General features: G+C 36.9%; 2 protein-coding genes and 1 pseudogene across 2 annotated transcripts; all 3 read right to left on the bottom strand.

The window, feature by feature from the left end:
- On the bottom strand, positions 8,439–10,212 carry LOC104790999 (annotated as a pseudogene).
- Positions 12,050–13,564, bottom strand: LOC104791000 (LOB domain-containing protein 27-like). Its single transcript, XM_010516800.2, has 2 exons — positions 12,482–13,564; positions 12,050–12,388 (listed from the first exon to the last, which is right to left on the bottom strand). The coding sequence occupies exons 1-2, from the start codon at positions 13,406–13,408 to the stop codon at positions 12,380–12,382; spliced, it is 936 nt and encodes a 311-aa protein (XP_010515102.1). The 5' UTR covers positions 13,409–13,564; the 3' UTR covers positions 12,050–12,379.
- LOC104791003 lies at positions 14,252–23,308 on the bottom strand. The gene is made up of 16 exons (XM_010516802.1): positions 22,222–23,308; positions 19,669–21,268; positions 19,451–19,579; positions 19,161–19,352; positions 19,035–19,084; positions 17,608–17,920; positions 17,399–17,522; positions 17,117–17,317; positions 16,689–16,784; positions 16,213–16,394; positions 15,877–16,092; positions 15,518–15,793; positions 15,283–15,430; positions 15,058–15,191; positions 14,826–14,912; positions 14,252–14,745 (listed from the first exon to the last, which is right to left on the bottom strand). Exons 1-16 carry the CDS (start codon positions 23,082–23,084, stop codon positions 14,659–14,661), a joined length of 4,698 nt encoding a protein of 1,565 aa, XP_010515104.1. The 5' UTR covers positions 23,085–23,308; the 3' UTR covers positions 14,252–14,658.

The raw sequence follows: 24,950 nt of genomic DNA on the forward strand, positions 1-24,950 counted from the left end.
CGTATGAAAGACGAGTAATTTTTGGACTAGTGGTCTAAGTATCAAAAGGGTATAATGATATATAACAAAATGGTGTGTCGCGCCATGTTTTGTTAAAGTACCCTATATCAATCAAAATTGATGTTATATGATGACTTGAAATACATCTCATGGGATGCTTGAAGAGCTTATCCCGAAAGATATATGATATCATAATTATGTTCTCAAAAACTCATTGATGATCATCAAAACCCTTAAAGGGTTATTTTGAATAAAAGATCTTGTAAACATCTTTCGAAATAGATGTTATACAAATAACTTCTAAAGGAAGTCATATATATATATATATAGTCATTTAAGATCATATATAAATGCTGACGAGCATTTATACATCTTATGAATTGTGCATATCATTTTTTTTACTAATCTTTTTGCACCATATAACTTATTCTCTATGAGTAGATTTTTGATATGAGTTAAAACGTATCTTCTATAGCAAATGTATGATTAACTTGGGTTTAATATATTTTGGAACCCCCAAGTTTGGTCTAGTTGGTTTTGCAGATGCAGGATATTTATCATATCCACATAAATCCTGATCCCAAACTGGATATGTTATCACAATTAGAGGAACTGCAATCTCATGGCGCTCACAGAAACAAACTTTGGTCGCCACTTCCTCAAATCATGTAGAAATAATTGCTCTTAATGAAGCATTGAGGGAATGTGTATGTCTTAGATCAATGACTAACCATATACAAGAATCGAGTGGAATAGTCACCAAGAAAGAGCCAACAACATTATTTGAAGACAATGATGCTTGTGTCGCCCAAATCAAAGAAGGTTACATCAAGAGCGACATAATAAAGCATATACCTCCAAGATTTTTCTCCTACACTCAAGAACTCGAGCAAAAGAAGGAAGTTGATATCCAACACATCCGCTCAAGTGACAATGCAACAGATCTGTTTACAAAGGCACTTCCTACTTCAACATTCAGAAAGCATATTCATAGTATTGGAATGCGGCATCTACAAGATCTGTGAAGTTTTTTCGAGGGGGAGTTTACACTATTGTACTCTTTTTCCCTTATCATGATTTTTATCCCATTGGGTTTTTCCATGATGAGGTTTTTAATGAGGCAGTGTATAACTCATCACTGGTGATGGAGACTCAAGGGGGAGTGTTATAGAAATAGTGTGAGTATACATCACCTGCACAAGTGTCCCTCCTCAGGCAATCCATACAACAAGTGTCTCCCTTTCATGCAATGCATGTAACACTTGTAACATTTGTACACCACTTGTCACCAACCTCTCTATCCTTATCTTTATCTCCTCCCTCTATAAATATGAGTCATGTAGAAGAGAAAAATGTAATAGAGAGAGCTTTCTATCTCTCTAGTTTTCTCTCGAGCTTCTCTCGAAAGTTCATACACTCATACACTCATCTCTCTAGATCTCTTCTCCTTTGATCCTTCTCATAATAAATATCTTGTTCATCTTGTTATCTCCAAGCTTATAATATAGTTCACAAAAAAGTGGTGCTTTTACGACAGGAGAACTGTAGCTATGGATCCATTATATTTTATCTGTCACCCCATTCAAAGTCTTTATTTCATATTTAGTTCTCTCTCCTCTCTTTGTTTTTTTTCTTAGTTATCCTTCTTTTTTTATGTTAACTACAGAAATGCCATTGAACATAAAATAATTTTATCTCTTTATAAAGTTGATTATATGATTCATAAACCGATCAAAAACACTGTTCCGGCCAATAATACTGTTCATCTGAGATTGCCAACACTAATCATTATCTGATATAGTAAAACATTTTACGATTTTAGTGTATAACTATTTATTTATCATGCTAAATAGTATGATATCAGGATAATATACATATCGATATCCATATATTTTAATGAAATTTTGATGCTTTAATAAGAACATATTATGGTTAGATGATTATTAATTGGATTAATAAGATAACAATATATATATATATATATATATATATCAATAAGTTTACATATAAATCGTGTTACATCAAATTATATCGCGATATGTTTATTAATAATGTGATAAACTTATATTTATCGCAGTAACTCATTTGTTATATCATATGCATAAAATATATATATATATATCAATTAGTTTACATATATATCGTGTTACATCAAATCAGTTAACAAGATAAATATATATATATATATATATATATATATATATATATATCAATAAGTTTACATATATATCATGTTACATCAAATTATATCGCGATATGTTTATCAATGATGTGATAAACTTATATTTATCGCAGTAACTCATTTGTTATATCATATACATAAAATAACGAGTCATATACAGTATATCATTTGTGTGATAACTATTTGATTAACATGTTAACAAATAACAACTATTGTAGCGTAAAAGTTCTATTTGTTAAATGCATAATTATCATGTTAAACAAGTTATCATATTTAACCATGGATGCACCGGATCCTGAACAAACCGATCAGAGATTGAACAGCCAAAAGAAACCCATGAAATCTGGTGATGAAAATAGCATCTCAATTATCTCATTCTCAGTTTTTATGAATTAATATTAATATTAACTTAATCAACTTAATCAGATTTGTCTATTACTTTAATATTGACAATGTTAACAAAATTATGAAATGATGTTTTACTTGTATATCATCGAGTTAATAATATTTTAACTTTTAAAAAATTTAAATTATTTAAAATAAAAAATCAGAGTAAACCAAATAAAAATTATGAATTTGAATGCGTTATAAATAAAGCTGTCTATTCATTAGTATTCAGAATTATTTTGATTCCTTTTATATTATAACTCTGAACCATTTTCCTATTTTTCCAAACGATGTGGGATATTGTAAACATTTTTTTTTAATTTATCGATTGAGTAATATATGTCCCTTTGAAAAAATTGAATCACATCATATGCAGACAAATCACAAATTTTATTAAGTAAATGCTTCTATAATAATTTAAATTAACATAAATATAAGATCAAATAAAAGTGAAAGAAGAATCATATATTTATGTTTGAATTAGATACAAAGATTTATGAAAATAAGATAAATTATTAGAATGTACCAAGGAGGAGAGAGGAGAGGCCGGTAAGGCCGAGCCTTGGAAGAAGAGAAGAAAGGCCGGAAAGGCCATGTAAAGGCCGGTAAGGCCATGTCCGTGTCCGTGAGCGACCATGTACCGTGTCCGGTACCATGTACCGTGTCCGTGAACGGACCCATGTCCGGAGAGCGGCCAGTTAGGCCGTGAACACATTGACGTGCAGGCCCGTCCGTACAGGCCCGTCCGTACAGGCCCGTCCGTACAGGCCCGTCCGTACAGGCCCGTCCGTACTATTAGTATATATGAAGGAGAAGAGAGAGTGAGGCCGGTGAGGCCGAGCTGCACAAGGAAGAAGAGAGTGGCCGGTAAGGCTGCTAGTACAAGAAGTGTGGCCGGTAAGGCCATGAGTGGTGTGGGAGCGGCCAGTAAGGCCGTGAGCACAATAAGAGTGGCCAATAAGGCCATGTGGGCCGTGAGAGCAAGGAGAGTGGTCAGCAAGGCCATAAGTGCAATATAAGAAGAACAAAGGCCTTATAAGAAGAAGAAGCCCAAGAAGAAGGAAATATCTCACAAGGAAGGGAAGAAGGATCCAATGGCCATAAGGGAAGGAGATCTAACGGTCACAAGGCATGGAAGGGAAGGAAATCACGTGTGGCTTTGGTTGGGAAGCATAGCGAGTCAACCAAAGACAAGGAGCTGTCCCTTTCATCTCTCCTTTGAATCCCTTGTGTGCCTAACGGCTCTATGCCTTTGTTTTCTCTATATTAAGCTGTAATTCTCTCATATGTAACACATCACAATATTATTCAATAGAAGAGAAACCGATTTCCTCTCTATACTTGTGTTCTTGTTTCATATTAACAATGTAGAGAGTTTAGGATTAGCGGTTAGGGGCTGCCCTTAAGGCAGCCTATTCTCTTCTCAAATCCACCTAAACTCTTCTTATTTACTGCTTTACTTAGCCTAGATTACTGATTCTTAATCCTCCTTCTCCTAAGTACACAAACTCTAAGTGTTGTGATACTAGAAGAGGATAAGTCTCAAACTAGTGCTTCTCCTAGTTAGGATCCGCTTACTCTCTAGTATTTGGGTTCTATCTAGCTTGTTTATGGGGAGTTCATCACAAGTTGATGTTCTCTCCTCCCCCTTGAGAATGAGTTAGTTTGTTGTGGGTAAAGGGGGATTCATTCACCAAGTGTTTGTCTACCCTCTCTTGTGAGCTTTGTCTCATAAATCCCAACATGGTATCAGAGCAGGCTCTGTTCTTGGTGACTCAAACTCGTTCTCAAGTTGGTTCTCTTAGGAGTTAGCTTAATTAAAGTTTTAATCCTAGCCTAGGTGTTAAATCGCTTAGCTTAGTTTCTTTAAAACTTTAATTTTGCTTTTGTTGTTAAATCGATTCTCTAGCAGCTCAATGTTGAGTAAGCTTGGTCTTGGGTCTTTGTAGAGTTCATAGACCAAGTGTGTGAAAGAAATCGATTTTAAAACCTCATCCTTAGGCTTCACCGATTGGGTAAAAGCTTGGGTTTAAATTGAGGTGGTGATGAACCAAGGAGCAAATTGTTCTTGTTCTTGGTAAGGATTCACGTGTTTTTAGGCTTGTATAGAGCCACGAAATCCTTAGGATTTTTCCTAGGATTCTCTTAAGATTTAGTTAATTTTCCTTTAAAGGTTTAATTTTGCTTTTGTTAAATTTCCTTTAAAGTTTAATTACTAAATCACTTCTTCTTCTTCTCAAGGTTGAGAAAGCTTTGTTTCTGGTCATATGGTGTGTCCAGGTTCGAGTTTGAGGAAGAGAGAGACTTTATTTTAGCATGTAGAGCCCGCTTGGTCAAATAGATTCAAGTTGGTCCAAGATGCATTCTTTTAACCGTTGGACAATAGGCTGTTCCAAAGGCTTTTGTTGTTTCTTCTTTGCTTGGGACCACGAAAAACATCTTCTATATGTTATCTTCGTGGATCTAAAGCCTTAATCTCTTGAAGAACACTTGTTTAAGTGATTCTACAAGGAGTTTTGTTGTTAAACCTTTGGAGAAACTAATTTTCCATAAGGTCCATTGTGTTTCAGCCATTAAAGCACCAAAAGAGATTGTCTTCTTGGATGTTCTTGGCTGTCAAAGCTTCTTTCAACTCAAGAAAACAGAGTTAAACTCTGTCCATAAGAACTCTTGAGCAGATTCTCTATTCTACTCTCCATTCATCTTATACTACCGCCAATACTCTCCCTTATACTCTCACTTTCTATTCTCCATATATACTCTTATTAATTCTCTAAATTCTCTATTTAATTTCAGTAATATTCTCTATACTCTAATCTCTAACAATCTCTTGTTTAGAATCTGTTCCATTGATTTTTGGTTTCAGTTTCAGCATTGAAGATTGTGTGGAGCTCGCTCACTATCTCAAGGAGAAGAAGTGGCGAGGTTGAAGGCTACAAGATAGCCATGTAAGAGCGCAGCACAATGCCTGGAGTTAGAACCAAGGGCCACCAAGTCTTTGTTAAGCTGGTGGAAGGTGATGAATCAGTCCAAGAGCATGTGTGTTAGTGCCAAGTTGTTGATCGGATGTGCACAATGGTCTTTAGGAAAGGTGATGCACAAGGTTTCAACTGTTGATTGGATGTGCACAAGAACGGTGATGCACAAGGCTTCAACTGAGGTGATGAGGTTTCAGCCCATCATCAAGTAAAGGTTACGGGGGAGATCAAGTGACTTCAGACCGTACCTCACAGATTCTGCTCGGCCACAAGCAAAAGTCTTTACTTAAAGCTCAGCCGAAGCGTCTCAAAGATCGACTCGGACGAAACCCTTCCACTGCGATTCGGCTTCCGCGTTCTTCATTAAAGTTCGAGACCACAGAGTCATCTTGCCAGTGGAAGTGGAATCATACCAATCCGAGCAGCCGTTCGAAAGTTATGTCCGATTCAGTGGGCATGTGTCAGTCTGACAAATAAAACTGACCGGGTTTAAAACCATGGTTAGAGGAGCGGTCTCAAGGAGGAATTCCAAACCGCAACAGTGATCAACTCTCTCCCTCCTATCCATCAAAACACCATAAAGGCTGTGCTCTAAACTCTTCTCTATTTTAATTCATAAATTCATTACCTTAGCTTCATTACTAGTCTTTAGTCTTTAATATGTTCTCTTAAATTGTCACACTTTTAGAAATTTTCTTTGATATTCCTCATAGCAAACACTTATTCTTTTCTTCTTTATCACTTGTTTAAGGGGTAAAGGAGACTATGAGAGCCTCAAAGAAATTCTAAAGGCGCAAGGATGGAGATCATAAGGAATGTGCTAAAGGCAAGGTGGGCTAAGGAGTAGGAGCGGTTCAAATCATGAAGAGAAGGGAGCTAGTTCTTTGCAAACCAAGGTCAAGGGACATCATGGATAGTGGAGTCTATACTCTTTTTCCCTTAACAAAGTTTTATCCCAAGAGGTTTTCTTTGTTGAGGTTTTTAATGAGGTAGATGACACTAGTCCACCCTTGATCTTTGGTCCCCATGGTGTCCCACCGATCAAGCGTGCGGGGGAGTATTAGAATGTACCAAGGAGGAGAGAGGAGAGGCCGGTAAGGCCGAGCCTTGGAAGAAGAGAAGAAAGGCCGGAAAGGCCATGTAAAGGCCGGTAAGGCCATGTCCGTGTCCGTGAGCGACCATGTACCGTGTCCGGTACCATGTACCGTGTCCGTGAACGGACCCATGTCCGGAGAGCGGCCAGTTAGGCCGTGAACACATTGACGTGCAGGCCCGTCCGTACAGGCCCGTCCGTACAGGCCCGTCCGTACAGGCCCGTCCGTACAGGCCCGTCCGTACTATTAGTATATATGAAGGAGAAGAGAGAGTGAGGCCGGTGAGGCCGAGCTGCACAAGGAAGAAGAGAGTGGCCGGTAAGGCTGCTAGTACAAGAAGTGTGGCCGGTAAGGCCATGAGTGGTGTGGGAGCGGCCAGTAAGGCCGTGAGCACAATAAGAGTGGCCAATAAGGCCATGTGGGCCGTGAGAGCAAGGAGAGTGGTCAGCAAGGCCATAAGTGCAATATAAGAAGAACAAAGGCCTTATAAGAAGAAGAAGCCCAAGAAGAAGGAAATATCTCACAAGGAAGGGAAGAAGGATCCAATGGCCATAAGGGAAGGAGATCTAACGGTCACAAGGCATGGAAGGGAAGGAAATCACGTGTGGCTTTGGTTGGGAAGCATAGCGAGTCAACCAAAGACAAGGAGCTGTCCCTTTCATCTCTCCTTTGAATCCCTTGTGTGCCTAACGGCTCTATGCCTTTGTTTTCTCTATATTAAGCTGTAATTCTCTCATATGTAACACATCACAATATTATTCAATAGAAGAGAAACCGATTTCCTCTCTATACTTGTGTTCTTGTTTCATATTAACAATGTAGAGAGTTTAGGATTAGCGGTTAGGGGCTGCCCTTAAGGCAGCCTATTCTCTTCTCAAATCCACCTAAACTCTTCTTATTTACTGCTTTACTTAGCCTAGATTACTGATTCTTAATCCTCCTTCTCCTAAGTACACAAACTCTAAGTGTTGTGATACTAGAAGAGGATAAGTCTCAAACTAGTGCTTCTCCTAGTTAGGATCCGCTTACTCTCTAGTATTTGGGTTCTATCTAGCTTGTTTATGGGGAGTTCATCACAAGTTGATGTTCTCTCCTCCCCCTTGAGAATGAGTTAGTTTGTTGTGGGTAAAGGGGGATTCATTCACCAAGTGTTTGTCTACCCTCTCTTGTGAGCTTTGTCTCATAAATCCCAACATAAATTTGGAAAAATATTTTGGTTTCAATGATCTTCCATGTAATTAAGTATAACATAAATGTTATTTTGTCAAATGCATGTACATTGTTAATAGATCAATAGATAGATAAAAGAAGTTGGGGGAGTGTAAGTATGTGATTTTAACAGATACAAATGGGCTATAATTTATGGAAAAGCCCATATAACTGGCCCATTAAGTCAATGGACAAACAAAGCACGTGCGGAAACACTGTAAAACTATTTCCATCGGACAAGTAAAACTGCCAGCGGCGGATGAGAGATGCGAAGAAGCTACGCCGCCGCCGATCTGCGTCTCTTGGTTTCGTGGTGGCAGGTATTGATTCGTGTTGAGATTTGTCATTTAAGGTGATAAGCTATTTTGTCGAATGTGTGAACTGAAGAGATTATTAGATTAGTGTGACCTGTAGATAAATAAAGCAGAAGGTTTCACTTAGTTATGAAGCTAACGACTGGTTTAATTAAATGTATGGTATTGTGAGAATTAGAGAGATGGTTTTGTCTTTGTTGACGGTGGTTGTGTTACTGATACGAGTTGAATAAGAAAGCTTCAAGAAAGGAACATTGTTTTGCCTTACTTGTGGTTGGTTGATAAGAACTCAAAGTATATAATCAGAAGACTGTTAGAAGATGTATATACACTCAGTCAAGTGTATAACCATATACACAGTGATCATATACACAAGAATTTTAAAAGCTTCAACAGAAGTAGCTTGTCTACTTGAAATAGAGAGGGACAAGTTTCTTCAAGGTTTCAAACACACTTGTGAAGGGATCAAACTGGACTGACTTTCTTAATTCCAGATCTGGAAACTGGTTTGTCAGCGTTTTCTCCATACCTGGCATGGTCATCATGGCAGCTAGCTCACCATCAGACATCACCTCACAGTCCTGTGGTGTATCTTTGATTTTTTCCGGGTCATAGCCAAACTGTGCCAAGTAGTTCTTGTTCTTGGCGATGAACTCAGGTCCTGGGTTAGGTGTCCTTGAGTATATCTAACATATCAAAACACATTGAAAGTTATTATATAGAAAGAATGCAAGAGATATCTCAAATTCTTTTGAGTTCTTTGTCTTTTGAATCACCTGAACAAAGCCCTTATCTTTGGCGCCAGAAACTAGAGCGTAGTTGTCTTAGTCAGTGGCTATGACATCATAAGGCAACTTGGGGATGAAAGGAATAGTTGGAAATCGAAGGAAACACTTCTCTTTAATCATCTCTTGCTTTTCTAAGTCAGTCTCGCTTTTCTCCAGGTCTTCTGCTCCCACGCATTGAACCTTTCCTCTGATTCCTGTTATATAACCATCAGGGCTGCCGTGCACACAAAATGTATCTACCCGGATGGCTGGTTCCTTCATATCAAACGAGTATATCCCCTTGCAACAATTTTTGGAAATTTAGAGCGTCAAGATAGCATTAGTTCACTATAGAGAGTGGTAATGTCTAGTTGAAGAAACAAACTACCTGGGTGCAGTGGCAGTCTTCTTGGCCTTGACCTGCAAAGCCACGCTTAAGAGAAGCTACTTCGAACCATCTTCCAGAGTACCTAACTGGGTCAAAGTTCTTAGCAGTCATGCCTCTCATCATCATCATTGTTTCCGGGTCACCACCATCAGATGGATTTTCAAGTGGAAGAGTCAGCTTGTTGTTTTCTTCCACAGCAGCACTGCCTAGTTGGCAAATGTTCTGATGACCAGACGAGAGATCCAACGCAACACCCTGCCAGAAGAAACTCAGAAGGTTAAAACAACTTGTTGCTCCCCAATCAGACATGCTTAATTGCAATGTCGGCTCAAGCATACCTGGCCTGCCTGAGATAAAAGCAAAATAGCTGCCAACCCTGAAACTAGATGCTTTCTCAAAGCCAGGTTTCCAATTGGCTTCTGCAGTGAACATTTTAAATCAAGAAACCCTGTGGAAGAACAGTAGCACTTGACTGTGACAGAGCAATGAGATTTCCTGTCTATCCTGATCAGAGAACATCTTCTGTTTCATCAAAGAAACAACAAGGGATAACAGAAATCTGAGGTCAGTTAACCTTGAATGAATCTATCCATAACCGGAGACAGTTTCATTCCAGGATCTGATTCTGTTACTTTGTCCTAAAACTAAAAAAATGAAGCTCTATGCATTGATGATTACTTGAGGTTGATCGGAGAGTTAGTTGTTAGGGTTCAATATATAAAAATCCTACCTTGATGTCGTAGTAGCAGCAGGTGGAGAGAAGCCATGAGAAAAAACTGGTCTCGAGATGCTTATACTACTACTTACCATTCTCTCTCTCTCTCAACTTGTTTCGGTCGCCACAGATTTTTGTGTTTTTTTTTGTTTTTTGTTTTTCTTTTTTTTAATGTTGACAGGTTGGGAGCTTGATATTTTTCTCCCGTGTCGTTTTCAACTTGCTGTAAAGGGGGCAACATAAATCAACAACTGTATTGAACCTCTATAACTTAATATTCTTTAAATTAATATTCGCTATAAATTAATAAATTTTTCCGGTTCCAAGTAAAAAATGACACAATTCGATAAAATAATAAGATAATATTTTTTATTGAAATCTTATGTAAAAATATGGTCCATAAATATCATAAATTAATAATGATATAAAATAAATAAATATATATATAATTAAGAAAATTTAGTGAAATATGATTCTATTGTTGTTTGCTTATTATTGAATTTGCATTCTTGTTTGAGCTCATCTATAATTTTTGTCATTACATCAAAAACTTTTGTGTTGTTTTCTCAAATTGCATCAAAAAAGTGGAGCGTCCTAGACGCGATAGTTGCTTCCTTACATATAATTGATTCTAAATATACCGCAATATTTTCTTGAACTTCATCATGAAGGATAGTAACAATATTTATACTAAACTCTGAACTTCTAAACATTTATCATTTTCACTTGGATAATCTAGTAAATTATTGACATCTATCATATTACGATAGCCAAAATTATAAATTAAGAAAATTTTATAAAAGTGTGAATTATAACAAAGTATTTTATTTTTAATAAAAAATGTTCAAAACTATGAAAATGAAAAAATCTCTTCATAAATTAATATTTTATTATTTTATTGATAAATTAAAACCTTTGTAAATTAATAAAATTTCGTGGTTCCAACCTTATTAATTTATAGAGGTTTTACTGTAGTAGTAACCAGTAATTTATATAAATATTATTTTCCCCAAAATGTTACAACACTTTATATATAATTTAAATCAAAACATTTTTGATAAATTTCAAGAAGAATAATTTTTTTTTTATAAGGGCTTTAGTCTTTTTCAACTTTTCTTTTATGATTTTAAGGATTTTGAATGAATTTCATATGTGATTTTTTATTTTTATTTCAAGAAATATGATCTAAATGATATTATAAGTTTTGCATTTTAAAATATTTAAGAAAATTCATTTCATAACGAAAATTCAAAGGAAAAATTGTGGGCAAAAGTTTTTGCTAATATTTTAAGAAAATAATAATTTAATACTTTTCAAACAAAAATTCAAAGGAAAATTTGATTTAATATATTTTTATAAATCATCAGTTAAAATATTCTGAGATTTTAAGAGATATTTAGGAATATTACAGTTGGTAAAACCATATTTTAAATTTTGAACAAGATATCTGGTTTTTATTATTATTATTCTATGAGAAATAAATTATTATATTGTATGTGTATCTAATGTAAAGAGAATAAATCTATGTACTAATTGTGAATATGTATAGTGAATAATTTTAGAGAAATACAAATGAATTATCTTTAATTTTCTCATTAAAAAGATTATATCCATTTACAAAAAAAAAAAAATCTATCTATTTTATATTTATTTCTTGTAAAAAAACACATGATAATTGTTGATAAATATGGTGTTACTACCGTAAAGAAAAAAACCTTTAAAAATAGATATAATATATTTTCAATCTAACAGTTTGGTCTTTCAGCCTCAACAATAACAGTAAAACCACTTATCTCGACAGAAGAACGTGTGAGTGATAAGCTCCTTCTCAGTAAAACCACGTATCTCCACAGAAGAACTTGAGTGATATATAAGCTCCTTCTCCTTGAACACACAACAAGCCGCCCGCACTTGTAATGCCATCATTAACATCAAACTCGTGACTCATGACATGACGTCCCTTGAAGATAGTTATTATATAATTTAAAAAATTGATTAAAAAAACCAAGAAAAAATAGGGCAAAAAGAGTTAAATTGTAGTAAAATATTAAAGTTAAATGAATAACTATATTAAAAGAGATCCAAAACAGATAGTTTATTATATGAAAAAAGAAATTAGAAATAGAAAAAAAAAAGAAAAGTATACGTCTCTGTCTAATAAATACGAAGAAAAGAAAATGTCAAACAAAAGAATAACAAAACTTCAGAGACGACGTGGAAAAAAAGAACGTAAATAAAGATCATGAATTGATAAATCAATTCAATTCACACTGGTTAGACTGAAGCAAGTAGCTGCACTTCTCAATTCATTCTCTCCAATTTCATCAATCTGTTCCTTCAACGTTTCACCAGAGCTGCAACCAAACAATACTCAAATTCAATCATTATACTTCTCATTACATTTTCACACTTTTAAAATAAGAAAATGGAGGAAAACAATCACATACCTTGAGGATTTCATCGTATTCATGAGCATCATCTTCTTCTTCTTGTTGCTGATGATTTGATGCCATTTGCAGATTAACGAGCTGTGATTGTATTCCCATTACACCGCTATCGCTCTTCATCTCGTGACAGCTCTCGTTTTGATTGTTGAACCCTCCTCCGTTGTTGTCGTTATACAGAAACCGATTATGAACACCCCAAACATTATTATTGTTTGTCATAATCTCCTTGCCCGAATCCGTATTATAAGCTGGAGGACTATAGCCATTGTTATTGACCTCACTACAACTATAAGTGTAAGACATTTGAGGCTGTTGTGTTTCAGATACGGGCAACGGACTAAAGAATGGGGCTACCACACTGCTTTGGTTATTGTTAACGTTAAGTCCCATTCCTAAATCTAGCTGCGATGTTACATCATCCTGTTGCTGCTTATTATCAACAACAACACCAAGGTCATTAATCATCATCTGATTATGGTTTTGCTGGTTTTGACCGTCGTTTTGAGAGCGATAGAGTTGTAGCTGTGCATTGACAGCTTTGAGTTCTTCTTCAGCGAGCCAAATCATGTATTGAAGCTGTTGCGTGACGCCGAGACAACCGTGGACAGGGGAACGGTCACGGACATAAGATTGGAAGATGATAGATTTCATAGCTTCGGGTCTTTGAGTTTCGTCGAGTCTTTCGAGGATTTTGACGATGCTTCTAACGCCGAATAGCCTGCGAACGTTTTGGAACAGTTTTGGCTGTTCAGCGGGGAAGTAAGGCGCGAGGGGGCAGTCTGAGGCGCACCGTCTACGTTGGTATTTGCACGCGGCACAGGCCCCACTCGTGCCGCCTTTAAGAGTCATCAAAACAACGAGAGCGATCAAGAGGAGATCCAAAAACCTCTCCAGTGACCCTTTGTGGATGTGTTTTACGTGGCTCATTCGATGGGAACAGAACAAGAAACTAGACAAAAAAAGAAAGAGATGGAAGGATTTTGAAAGAGACGTGTGTGAGTTAGTGGTTGTGTGTTAATGGTTTTTGGTAATTGGGAAGGGAAGAAGGAGATGTAGTCTGGTATATAAGCCGGATTTTGCTGAGAGTAGAGACGACTCAGTAAAATACAGATTAATATTAAAATTTAAAACGTCTAACGATATTTTAGGGGGAGATTTTTTTTATGATTTGTTTTTTTTTTCTAAGAATAGTTTATTTTGTTTTTACTTAACAGGAAAAGCATAAAATCTTTTTTTAAGTTTTGGATTGGATCATTTTTTTGAATTTTGTCTTGATCATCTCACTATAACACAAATGTTTGGGTCAATTTATGTAGGTTTTTAAATTGAATTAATTGTTTTCAGTCTTATCATAGTTGAACCTGACAAAATCTGAAGTTATATTTGATCAAATTTTCTTAGATTATATATCAGTTATATAGATTTTTTTTTATCAACTATTGGACCACAACAGACGGATCTACTAGCCAAATCCCTACGATACATTCGTAGGAAGCGGGATTCGATCCATGGTGTGATGGTACCTTGTGTATTAAAGACTTACCATTTGTGATGCACTAAAATCACTTCACGATTTTTTCTTTTTTATTCGAATACTTCTATTTGAGTTGTTATGATGAAATTAAATTCTCAATTATTCTATTCACAAAAAAAAAATCTCAATTATTCCCTTTTTAAAAGATAAACGATGGACGTTGAACAATGTAAAGAAACGTATGAATTTGTTTTTGAACTTCGGACATAACACACATTGTTTGAAAAGTCCCACAAGATCATAACCATATACTAATAATTTTTTTTTAAAAGAAAATATGATATGATCTATACAGACGTGAGACGACCTACCAAAAAAAGGCTGCAAGAAATTATCATTTTTATTTTCTTGAAGGTCGTATAGATTTATATGAACATATATAATGCTTAAATGTGACGATGATTTTGCCAAAGATTACTATAAATGACACTTCTAAAACCTCTTCCACTGAAAACACTATTGCTTAATCTTAAAAGACAAAATCTTCTTCCCCATCCTCTCTTAGAACGAAATCACACATTCCATTCCTCTCCAGTTTCCGATTATCAAAAAATAGTACTTACTTTCTTTGCAGTTTGTACTTGGGAGATCTCCAAAATTGTAGCAACGTATCTCTACTTGCTGTCTTTTTTTTTTCTTTTTTTCAACGTTTCTTTTCGTAGAGAAGAACCTGTGGTTGCAAGTGTCCTTTCTCACACATAGAAAGTACATCACTCCAGCTACCGATAACCTGAAGATATTACATCCAATGGGTGAGATAATGTTGACAGGTGTATCTGCCTGCAAAGTCCGGTGTAACGATAGTCTTACCTTGACAGTTTGGTCATCGTACATGATCCACCGATTGTGCTCATGACTATATGTAAAACAATGATAATGCTGTCCATAATAACAAACCTGCAGTTGCAGAAATAGCAACAAAAATATAAAGGCCGTGAGGGTTTTAGATTGAAAGCAAACAATGAAAACACAAAGTACAGTCGGTTTAAGTTTGGGACCATTTTTCTGGTAATATCACAGGGAAAAAAGAAGAAATTCGTACCACGGAAACTAAGCTATATGTGCTCTTAGGGTCCAAACCACGGTACATGATGCTGATATCTATCTCTGTATTCAAGGCTGCAAGAGTAGCTGCTATGTCTTCTACAGTCTCACATGTGTTTTGCCACCCTAAAACTGCCAGCCCCAGGATAATTATTGTCAAGACACAGATATCAGTGATTGGAAAAAAGTTTACAACCATCAAAACATTAATACAAAGTTCTACCTGTAGTAAAAACATGTGGTGGAGTGGTGAGAATATGGTGGATATGGTTGGGTTTCCCACACCCACCAGCTTCGGGATCACAGGCTAGTTGATGGTTCATCTCGACAAGATTTAGAAGTTCTTCAAATGAATTTTCAGCCCATGTGGCCTATGAGGCATAAAGTGGGACAAAACCACAGTGAATTATATTGTAATATACATGAAAACGCAAGTCTAATGAACACTCATATGCTACCTTCATGGTGCGTAGGGCACTAGCATTGATGTTATGGAAAAAGGAAGTGTATTTCATATGTCTGGACTCCAGCCCACAGCTGTAGCAATTCAGTTCCTCAAAAATATCCATTCCAAACAGAGAATGGGCAATACATGTGCGATTGGCACAGTCCCATGAACCCGTACTGTTGCTCTCAGTAGATTCTGTGTCAGACACGCTTGAGGTTTGAGCAAATGAGCGATGAAGGCAGTCGAAGATTACAGCCAATACTTCTGAAGCATCGTTCATCTGAGCCTGTACACCATATGACACTCAAGTTTAGGAACCTTTGAAAACAGAAAGCTTAGTCTTGTAAAACCAGAGATCAATTGCTTTACCTCTTGAAAAAAACTGCTATCTGGATACAAGTTACTCAAAGCAATCCTGAGTGATGAAGGAGCCACAGGTTCTTTTCTTGTTTCAATCGACGCAGCGCTTAAAGCAGTAAAAATTTCATACAAAGAGCAAACAACACAGGGATCTCCCACGTGATGGTGCTCTAGTGTTGAACTCTGCAAGAACTCAGCGCGAAACATCCCCAAATTCCATAGAGACTACGATCATAACCAAAAAAAAACAAAAATCAACATAAGGAAAACTTTTAAGCTGGAAACTATAGACACTGATACCCAAGAAATCAAACAGTTTATGAGAAATCAAGTATTGAAGGTTACCTGTATGATAACATTTAAAAAGCAATTGTATTCGCCAACTTCATTCTGAAGACCAGTGCCAAATATGGCAACTCCGGTCGAACTCTGAGATTTCATTGTCACATCAGATAGAACCCCATCATTATTTACTTCCAGAGGTGTCCTCATATATGAAGTCATATTTCTACCTCCTTGGTACACGTCTGGGTTTAAACAAAATTTTCTGGTGTCAGATGCTTCATATCGAGGGGATTTATCACCCCAAAATTATCACAGAACAAATATGTTGAAAATTTTGAGAGAAAGGTAGAAGAAGGTGTCCATAATAAAATAAAATAAAAACAATTGTTTAAGACATCTACATAAATATGCCTACAAGTATCATATAAAAAAGTGTCCTGAGATGGAGATAAGTGGTATATACTATAACCATTCTCCATGCATATGACATAGTCAGCCAGACATAATATATAAACAAAGGATGGTTGAAAACCTACCAAGGCTTTGACGTACTGCCCTTTTAAGGTCAGCTTGAAACCTTTCTTCTTCATCGTCTTCAGCTTGTAATTGTCTTAATGTCTTTGTTCCCGCATCTACATCACCAGGATAACATAATAAATGAAAGGTAAATGAAACTAGAGAAAAAGTGCTAGAAATTAGTGCAAATACTGTCATTCTTTGTTGACAGAAACGAAAAGTCAAGACACTTGTTACACAGGCATATTTAAATTATTTTATTAGTTTCTACAGATAGAAGCAGTTCATTAGTGCCTTAATGGTCTTCCCAGGAACATCTAATATAAGTTTGAATTAGCAGTAAGCTGATGAAAACAAAGCTAGATCCACATCAGATCATCTATCTACACGTCACAATTATTTATGCTTCAAAAATAATGACACAGAGAAGAATCAAAAAAAGTCTTACCACCATTGCTTCGTAGAGTTTCAGATTGTCCCTCACTTTCGGTGCCTGACCTCTGAGATTTACAATTCTCGCTCCCAGAAGGTGTGACCTGATATTTTCCATCAACTAACTTGTTTGAAGCTTTTTGGCGTCTACCTCTCTGCCCGGTGCGTTGATCAGATTGCAGAACACCAGCGGGAATAGCTACGCCATTAGGCAATACTGCAACACAAAAAAAAAACAATGTAAATGCTACAGAAAGGCAGTAGACACATAATTTCATAGTTGAAGATCAGAGCTAACCTTCTTGGGAATTTACATCCTGCATAGCAGAATCAGATATCAAACAATGATTTGTCGCTTTGATAACACCATTTATATTCACTTTGGCTAATTCCAAGTCGTTATGTATTCCATTCCTTTTCTCCTGGTAAAGCAAAGAAACCCAGAAATTAATTTCAAGTGATGATAAAAAGAACCACAACTCCACAACTTTGTCACTCTATTGTTACCTGATTTATGGAGATTCCATGTTCTTGTAAATCTAAATCATCAACGAAATTTTCTATGCGATCATTATACACTTCCTCTGTCACATTTACCGGCACTAAAGAGCTGTATTTCTTTTTCTGTTCTGCGATGTGTTTCTCCTTAGCTTCATTCTCAATTCTTCGTTGATACTCTAGAGTTTTTTCAAGCTTCCTCTCCTCTTCCTCTAGTTCTATACGGCGTCTGTATTCCTCTTCCTGTTCATTTAAAGCTTCAACGGCTTCAGAAAAAACATCAGCCTCTGAATGATCACCAAAAGATGCAACAGAAGGGTGGCTGGAACAAGAAATCAGCAGGAACATCAACGGCAGATTATTCACCACCAACATTTATAAAACAAAGATTTTCCAAGTTACACCATCTTAACTAAAAATTATTTATAAAGCAGATCATCACCTGTGTTCAATTGAATCATCGTTGAAGCGTTGGTCGTTTCCAGTAGTAGCCTATAACAAAACATTAAAACTAGTTACAGATAGATACAAGAAATAACTAAAAGGCAGACTACAGATAAGTTCAAACCTTTAAATCCTTTAGTTTTCTAGTGTCTTTAATCTTTTTCTTGTCCTTGGACTTTTCCAGCATGTGTTTTGAATTATCATTTCTTCCTCGAGTCTCCTTCGTAGAATCAAGAGCGAGCTCAACAAGTAAAGCTTCTCTTGCAGCATCAGACTTCTCAGTGGCATCTTTCTCTGACAACGCCTCCACATGTGCCTGGCAGAGAAAGTACCAAGGTCTAAAGAGTTAGAACCTGAAAAAACACAGCATCCAAATGGAAGAAAAAGGAACAAGGTCTAAAGAGTTATCCTTACCCGCATATAGGACTTCACCAACGGTAACAATAATATCTGATAATCGTTGGAGGAAACTGGTCCAAGCCTTAGCTCTGATTGCTGCATCCCAGTGACAATTCGCATCATTTGCGCGTCGATTTTGCTAAGCTGCGATAGCACACGTGCAGGGTATTTTTAAAGCAGAAAGGCATTTATTAATTATCCCAGTAGTGTTGCGTAAAGATAGAAAAGGTTACCTCTGCAGACAACTGCTCTTTTTGTTTCTGGATCGCAATCTCTATAAAACTGTCAGGCTCATGTAAGGAATCCTTCATCCCGCATTCATAAGCTTCACCAGATTCCAGATCACGTAGCTGAGAACTCATGCTTCCATATGATTCTTCATATCCAAAATGATTGNTTCATTTAAAGCTTCAACGGCTTCAGAAAAAACATCAGCCTCTGAATGATCACCAAAAGATGCAACAGAAGGGTGGCTGGAACAAGAAATCAGCAGGAACATCAACGGCAGATTATTCACCACCAACATTTATAAAACAAAGATTTTCCAAGTTACACCATCTTAACTAAAAATTATTTATAAAGCAGATCATCACCTGTGTTCAATTGAATCATCGTTGAAGCGTTGGTCGTTTCCAGTAGTAGCCTATAACAAAACATTAAAACTAGTTACAGATAGATACAAGAAATAACTAAAAGGCAGACTACAGATAAGTTCAAACCTTTAAATCCTTTAGTTTTCTAGTGTCTTTAATCTTTTTCTTGTCCTTGGACTTTTCCAGCATGTGTTTTGAATTATCATTTCTTCCTCGAGTCTCCTTCGTAGAATCAAGAGCGAGCTCAACAAGTAAAGCTTCTCTTGCAGCATCAGACTTCTCAGTGGCATCTTTCTCTGACAACGCCTCCACATGTGCCTGGCAGAGAAAGTACCAAGGTCTAAAGAGTTAGAACCTGAAAAAACACAGCATCCAAATGGAAGAAAAAGGAACAAGGTCTAAAGAGTTATCCTTACCCGCATATAGGACTTCACCAACGGTAACAATAATATCTGATAATCGTTGGAGGAAACTGGTCCAAGCCTTAGCTCTGATTGCTGCATCCCAGTGACAATTCGCATCATTTGCGCGTCGATTTTGCTAAGCTGCGATAGCACACGTGCAGGGTATTTTTAAAGCAGAAAGGCATTTATTAATTATCCCAGTAGTGTTGCGTAAAGATAGAAAAGGTTACCTCTGCAGACAACTGCTCTTTTTGTTTCTGGATCGCAATCTCTATAAAACTGTCAGGCTCATGTAAGGAATCCTTCATCCCGCATTCATAAGCTTCACCAGATTCCAGATCACGTAGCTGAGAACTCATGCTTCCATATGATTCTTCATATCCAAAATGATTGTGGTTAAGAGATTCTGCATCTTTTAATACGTTTGTTATAGCATCTAACTCAAACCTACTACTCATAAACACCAACTCATGGTCACTCTCATTTAGCTCTTCTCTTCGTTTCCTAAGCACAGTTTCATAGCTTTCATGCGTAAAGTCTGCTGAAGTCTCCCTCTTCCGGCTTTCTTCAAGACAAATGTCCACAACAGTTTGCAGTGCTCCCTCATAGCTTAAATGTTCGCATTTTCTCTCGCAAAGGTTCTGCAAGCGACTCAACTCCTTTTCAAGAATCTCCATGATCTCCATCCCTTTGTTTGTTTTCGCTTCCATTGTGTGCATCCATGACACAATTTGCTCCCCGCTAGAGGGTCCTGTGAAGATCCATGAAAGAAATCCATCCGCACCAGAAGACACATTATCCCCATTAGCAATATCTCTGGAACTTGCTACATTATGCAATGCTGAGCCCATAAATTTCTCTTGTATGCACTCAGTGCCAAGCAATTTTTCATCCAGAAGAAGACATGAACCTTCAGCGTCAAAAATAATCTTCTCTGTAACTTCACGACCAAGGTCGCCAAAATTAATTTCATCATTGGGGTTACTTTGTTCAGAATATCGACTCAATCCACAGGCCTGAGATAAGTCATGCAGAAATCTCAGAATTTTCCCGAGTTGGGAAGCTTCCAGAAAACAGATGCATATGGGTGACTGGTTCAAGCTTCGATTTACGAATTGCGAAACCGAGGGTAGATTCTGGAGTTCATCCACGGTAAATTGTATCACCTTATCATGATGGCTGGCAGCTAAATATTTGTGTCTGATAAGTAGCTCAAAGGCTGCACGGATTTTTATAAGGAGCTTTGCACGTTCAGGATCATCAGATATAGGCCATCCATCAGGAGGAGGAAATGCAATCGACAGCTTACACTCTTCAGACTCATTCTCGTCACAACCGTTGCAAGCATCTCCAAGGCTTTCTTTGTCTAGTGAAGTATCATTCCATGCATCCTTGAAGCAATCGTCACCTTCTTCCATATTATCGCCAGGGTGAAAGTCATTAAACTCAGATTTTTGGATTCTCTGCTGACTGCGAAGCAATTCCACTGCAGCAGAGAGATCCAATGGTTTCCATGGGGAACTAAGAAGTATATCAATCCTATCAGTGTCGAGAATCTGAGGCAGAACCATTTGCATCTTAGGTACGACATTACCCATGTGCACCTGCACAATGTGCTGCATATGAGCTTCAGAATCCATGAACTTTTCACTACACCTGCAGCAAACCAAGAAACTCCAAGTCTTGTTGGCCTCACAAAAAGACAGTGCTTCACTTATAATCTCATTTGCTTGCCCATCCTTTGAAGCACTAAAGTGACTCTTAAGATCACTAACCTTAACTCTAAGCAATTCTTTCTTCATTTCTTCGCTCATAGAATCCCAGTACGACCTAACCCGATCCCTTCTGTCCGCTGTGGAGCCGTTTTTCCTAGCATTTCCATGCTTTCTCCTCTCCCCACTTCTCTGCCCTAATGTTTGATCTGATCCCTTTTTGTCAACATTCTCCGACGGGGAAGACTCTGAATTCTGCTGTATCAACCTAGCTGCAGCTACCCTAACTTCAACCTCCTTCCTTAACTCTTCACGACTCTTGGTAGCTTTTTTAATCTCGTTAGGCCTCCTGGTCTGAACCAAGTTACTCTCAATAGGATCCTCAGCCATTCTCCTGATGGGAATCAACCGAAACTTGTCTTCACCTTTGCCCAGGTTACTCATCCAAGTGGACAACGAACCAATGTTAGACTTCTGTATCAGAGACCTGAGCTCATCCTGAACATGTGCAATACGAGCCTCAGGTGTCAATATCTTAAGCTGAGTCTCATCCTGAAGACTCTCTTTAGCAGGATCAATCGGATTCTCGATGGAGAGAGCACGTTGGCACTCTTGCACAACTTCGTCGTACTCTCTCTTGCCATCGTTGGCAGCGTCGTAAAGCAAGTTGGCATAGAAATGCCCAAACTCAATCGAATCGGGAGAGAGTTCAACAGCTTTCCTAGCGGATTCGATTGCATTGCGGAGATGCTTGTGTTTGGTAGCAAGATCGTCGTAGACGGAAGCAACCTTGACGTAGATAGTACCTTGAACACGGTGGGCTAGGGCAGAGTCGGGATGGCGAGAGCAGGTATCCTTGATGAGACGAACCGCCTTGTTGTAGCTCCCACGACCGAATGACTTGAGTGCCTTCTCGCATTCTAGCTTGATCACAGACGAATCCAACGGCGCGNACTTATAATCTCATTTGCTTGCCCATCCTTTGAAGCACTAAAGTGACTCCTAAGATCACTAACCTTAACTCTAAGCAATTCTTTCTTCATTTCTTCGCTCATAGAATCCCAGTACGACCTAACCCGATCCCTTCTGTCCGCGGTGGAGCCGTTTTTCCTAGCATTTCCATGCTTTCTCCTCTCCCCACTTCTCTGCCCCGTGCCTAATGTTTGATCTGATCCCTTTTTGTCAACATTCTCCGACGGGGAAGACTCTGAATTCTGCTGTATCAACCTAGCTGCAGCTACCCTAACTTCAACCTCCTTCCTTAACTCTTCACGACTCTTGGTAGCTTTTTTAATCTCGTTAGGCCTCCTGGTCTGAACCAAGTTACTCTCAATAGGATCCTCAGCCATTCTCCTGATGGGAATCAACCGAAACTTGTCTTCACCTTTGCCCAGGTTACTCATCCAAGTGGACAACGAACCAATGTTAGACTTCTGTATCAGAGACCTGAGCTCATCCTGAACATGTGCAATACGAGCCTCAGGTGTCAATATCTTAAGCTGAGTCTCATCCTGAAGACTCTCTTTAGCAGGATCAATCGGATTCTCGATGGAGAGAGCACGTTGGCACTCTTGCACAACTTCGTCGTACTCTCTCTTGCCATCGTTGGCAGCGTCGTAAAGCAAGTTGGCATAGAAATGCCCAAACTCAATCGAATCGGGAGAGAGTTCAACAGCTTTCCTAGCGGATTCGATTGCATTGCGGAGATGCTTGTGTTTGGTAGCAAGATCGTCGTAGACGGAAGCAACCTTGACGTAGATAGTACCTTGAACACGGTGGGCTAGGGCAGAGTCGGGATGGCGAGAGCAGGTATCCTTGATGAGACGAACCGCCTTGTTGTAGCTCCCACGACCGAATGACTTGAGTGCCTTCTCGCATTCTAGCTTGATCACAGACGAATCCAACGGCGCGGGGCTTTTCTTCTTCTGACCCATCCACGATTCAGCTTAAAACCCCTAATTTAATCGGCATGAAGAATATATACACTCAGATATATTGTATGTATACGCCCTCCCCACCAAATGCGCAAAGATGTTCAAATCGGAAATTAAATTACAGACGGCGTCGCCTCTGGGATTCCGGCAACGCAATACGGCGGAGAGAGTTGGTGAAGGGGAAAGAGATAGAGAGAGTCGAACAAGAGTCGTTGTTTGCTCTCTCTCGCTCTCTCTCTCGCTATGGAGCAGAAAAATCACTAAACCGAAAAAGGATTACACGACCGGTTCACTCATTTTAGTGTTAAACCATCCGTATTTTTGGTTTAACCAGACTGAGCGGAATCATCGGTTTGCGAACTGAACCGCTCTGTTCTATTGGATTTGGATCAAACAAAAAAATGATGTCTATGAAATTTAAGAAAACAAAATGTGCCCTTTAACCAATTGAGATTAATATAACTAGGTATGAGCGGAATAAGAATTTCAAAGAAAATAAATAAATTAAATTTAAACATATATATTATAAATTTATTTGAAAGTAATACAATATTTTAAGAGTATGTGATCCTAAAAATAGAAAATAATAAGTAGTACTAAAACTACACAAATGTTAAATATAAAGCGTTTGTAAAAACACAACCATCAAAATGAAAAACAAAAATATTTTTCATAATATAAAAATATTTTGGCGAAGAGAAATAACTCAAAACAAAATTATATAGTGAAAAGTCATACTGAATAGAGGCAATCTTACCAAAAATATTGTTTAATGTATTATAAATATAATATATTTTGTAAAGAATTATGATAAAGTGTTGCAACTATTATAATAGTTATTCATATTTATATCATTAGTAAAAAACTATAATAAAAAGTGATCTTAAGTGAGAATATCGAATGAATGGTTGTAATGAGTAAATGTAACTTTCTTTCAAAATAATTATAAATATAAAATATATTTAATCTTTAGTGAAAATGTATCAAGGACAATTATAGTAAAAATACACTTCTAAAAATAAAATACATATTCTATAAAGTATGTATAGTTAAACAAAAAAATGATGTATGTAATACAAAATGTGCCCTTTAACCAATTGAGATTAATATAACTAGGACTCAGACCCTCGCCATATCGTCGCGGAGGAATAATTAAAAAAAAAATTAAACTTAAACTTATATATTATAAATTTATTTGAAAGTAATAGAATAGTTTAAAAGTATGTGATTCTAAGAAAAAGAGAAAATAATAAGTAGTACTAAAACTACAAAAATGTTAAACATAAATTGTTAATAAAAACACAACCATCAAAATGAAAATCAAAAATATTGTTCATAATATAAAAATATTTTGGCAAAAATACATAACTCAAAAAAAATTATATAGTAAAAAGTCATACTGAATCGAAGCAATCTTACCAAAATTTTTGTTTAATGTATTATAAATATAATATATTTTGCAAAGAATTATGATAAAGAGTTGCAACTATTATAACAGTTATTAATATTTATATTATTAATAAGAAACGATAATAAAAAGTGATTTTAAGTGAGAATATCGAATGAATTGTTGTAATGAGTAAATGTAACTTTCTAACAAAATAATTATAAATATAAAATATATTTAATCTTTAGTGAAAATGTATCAAGGACAATTATAGTAAAAATACACCACTTCTAAAAATAAAATACATATTCTACAAAGTGTTAAGATAAATAGACGCAACTCTAAATTATATTTTAAAACTGAAATTTTATATTGTTGTAATCATTTCTAAAATCTCTAGTTAGATTATAGAATAACATTGGACAATTCTCGAACATCCCTTGAATTTCGACAAGATCTGAAACTCGTTGTAGAGAGAC

Source organism: Camelina sativa, chromosome 6 (assembly GCF_000633955.1).
Source record: "Camelina sativa cultivar DH55 chromosome 6, Cs, whole genome shotgun sequence".
Taxonomy (NCBI): Eukaryota; Viridiplantae; Streptophyta; class Magnoliopsida; order Brassicales; family Brassicaceae; genus Camelina; species Camelina sativa.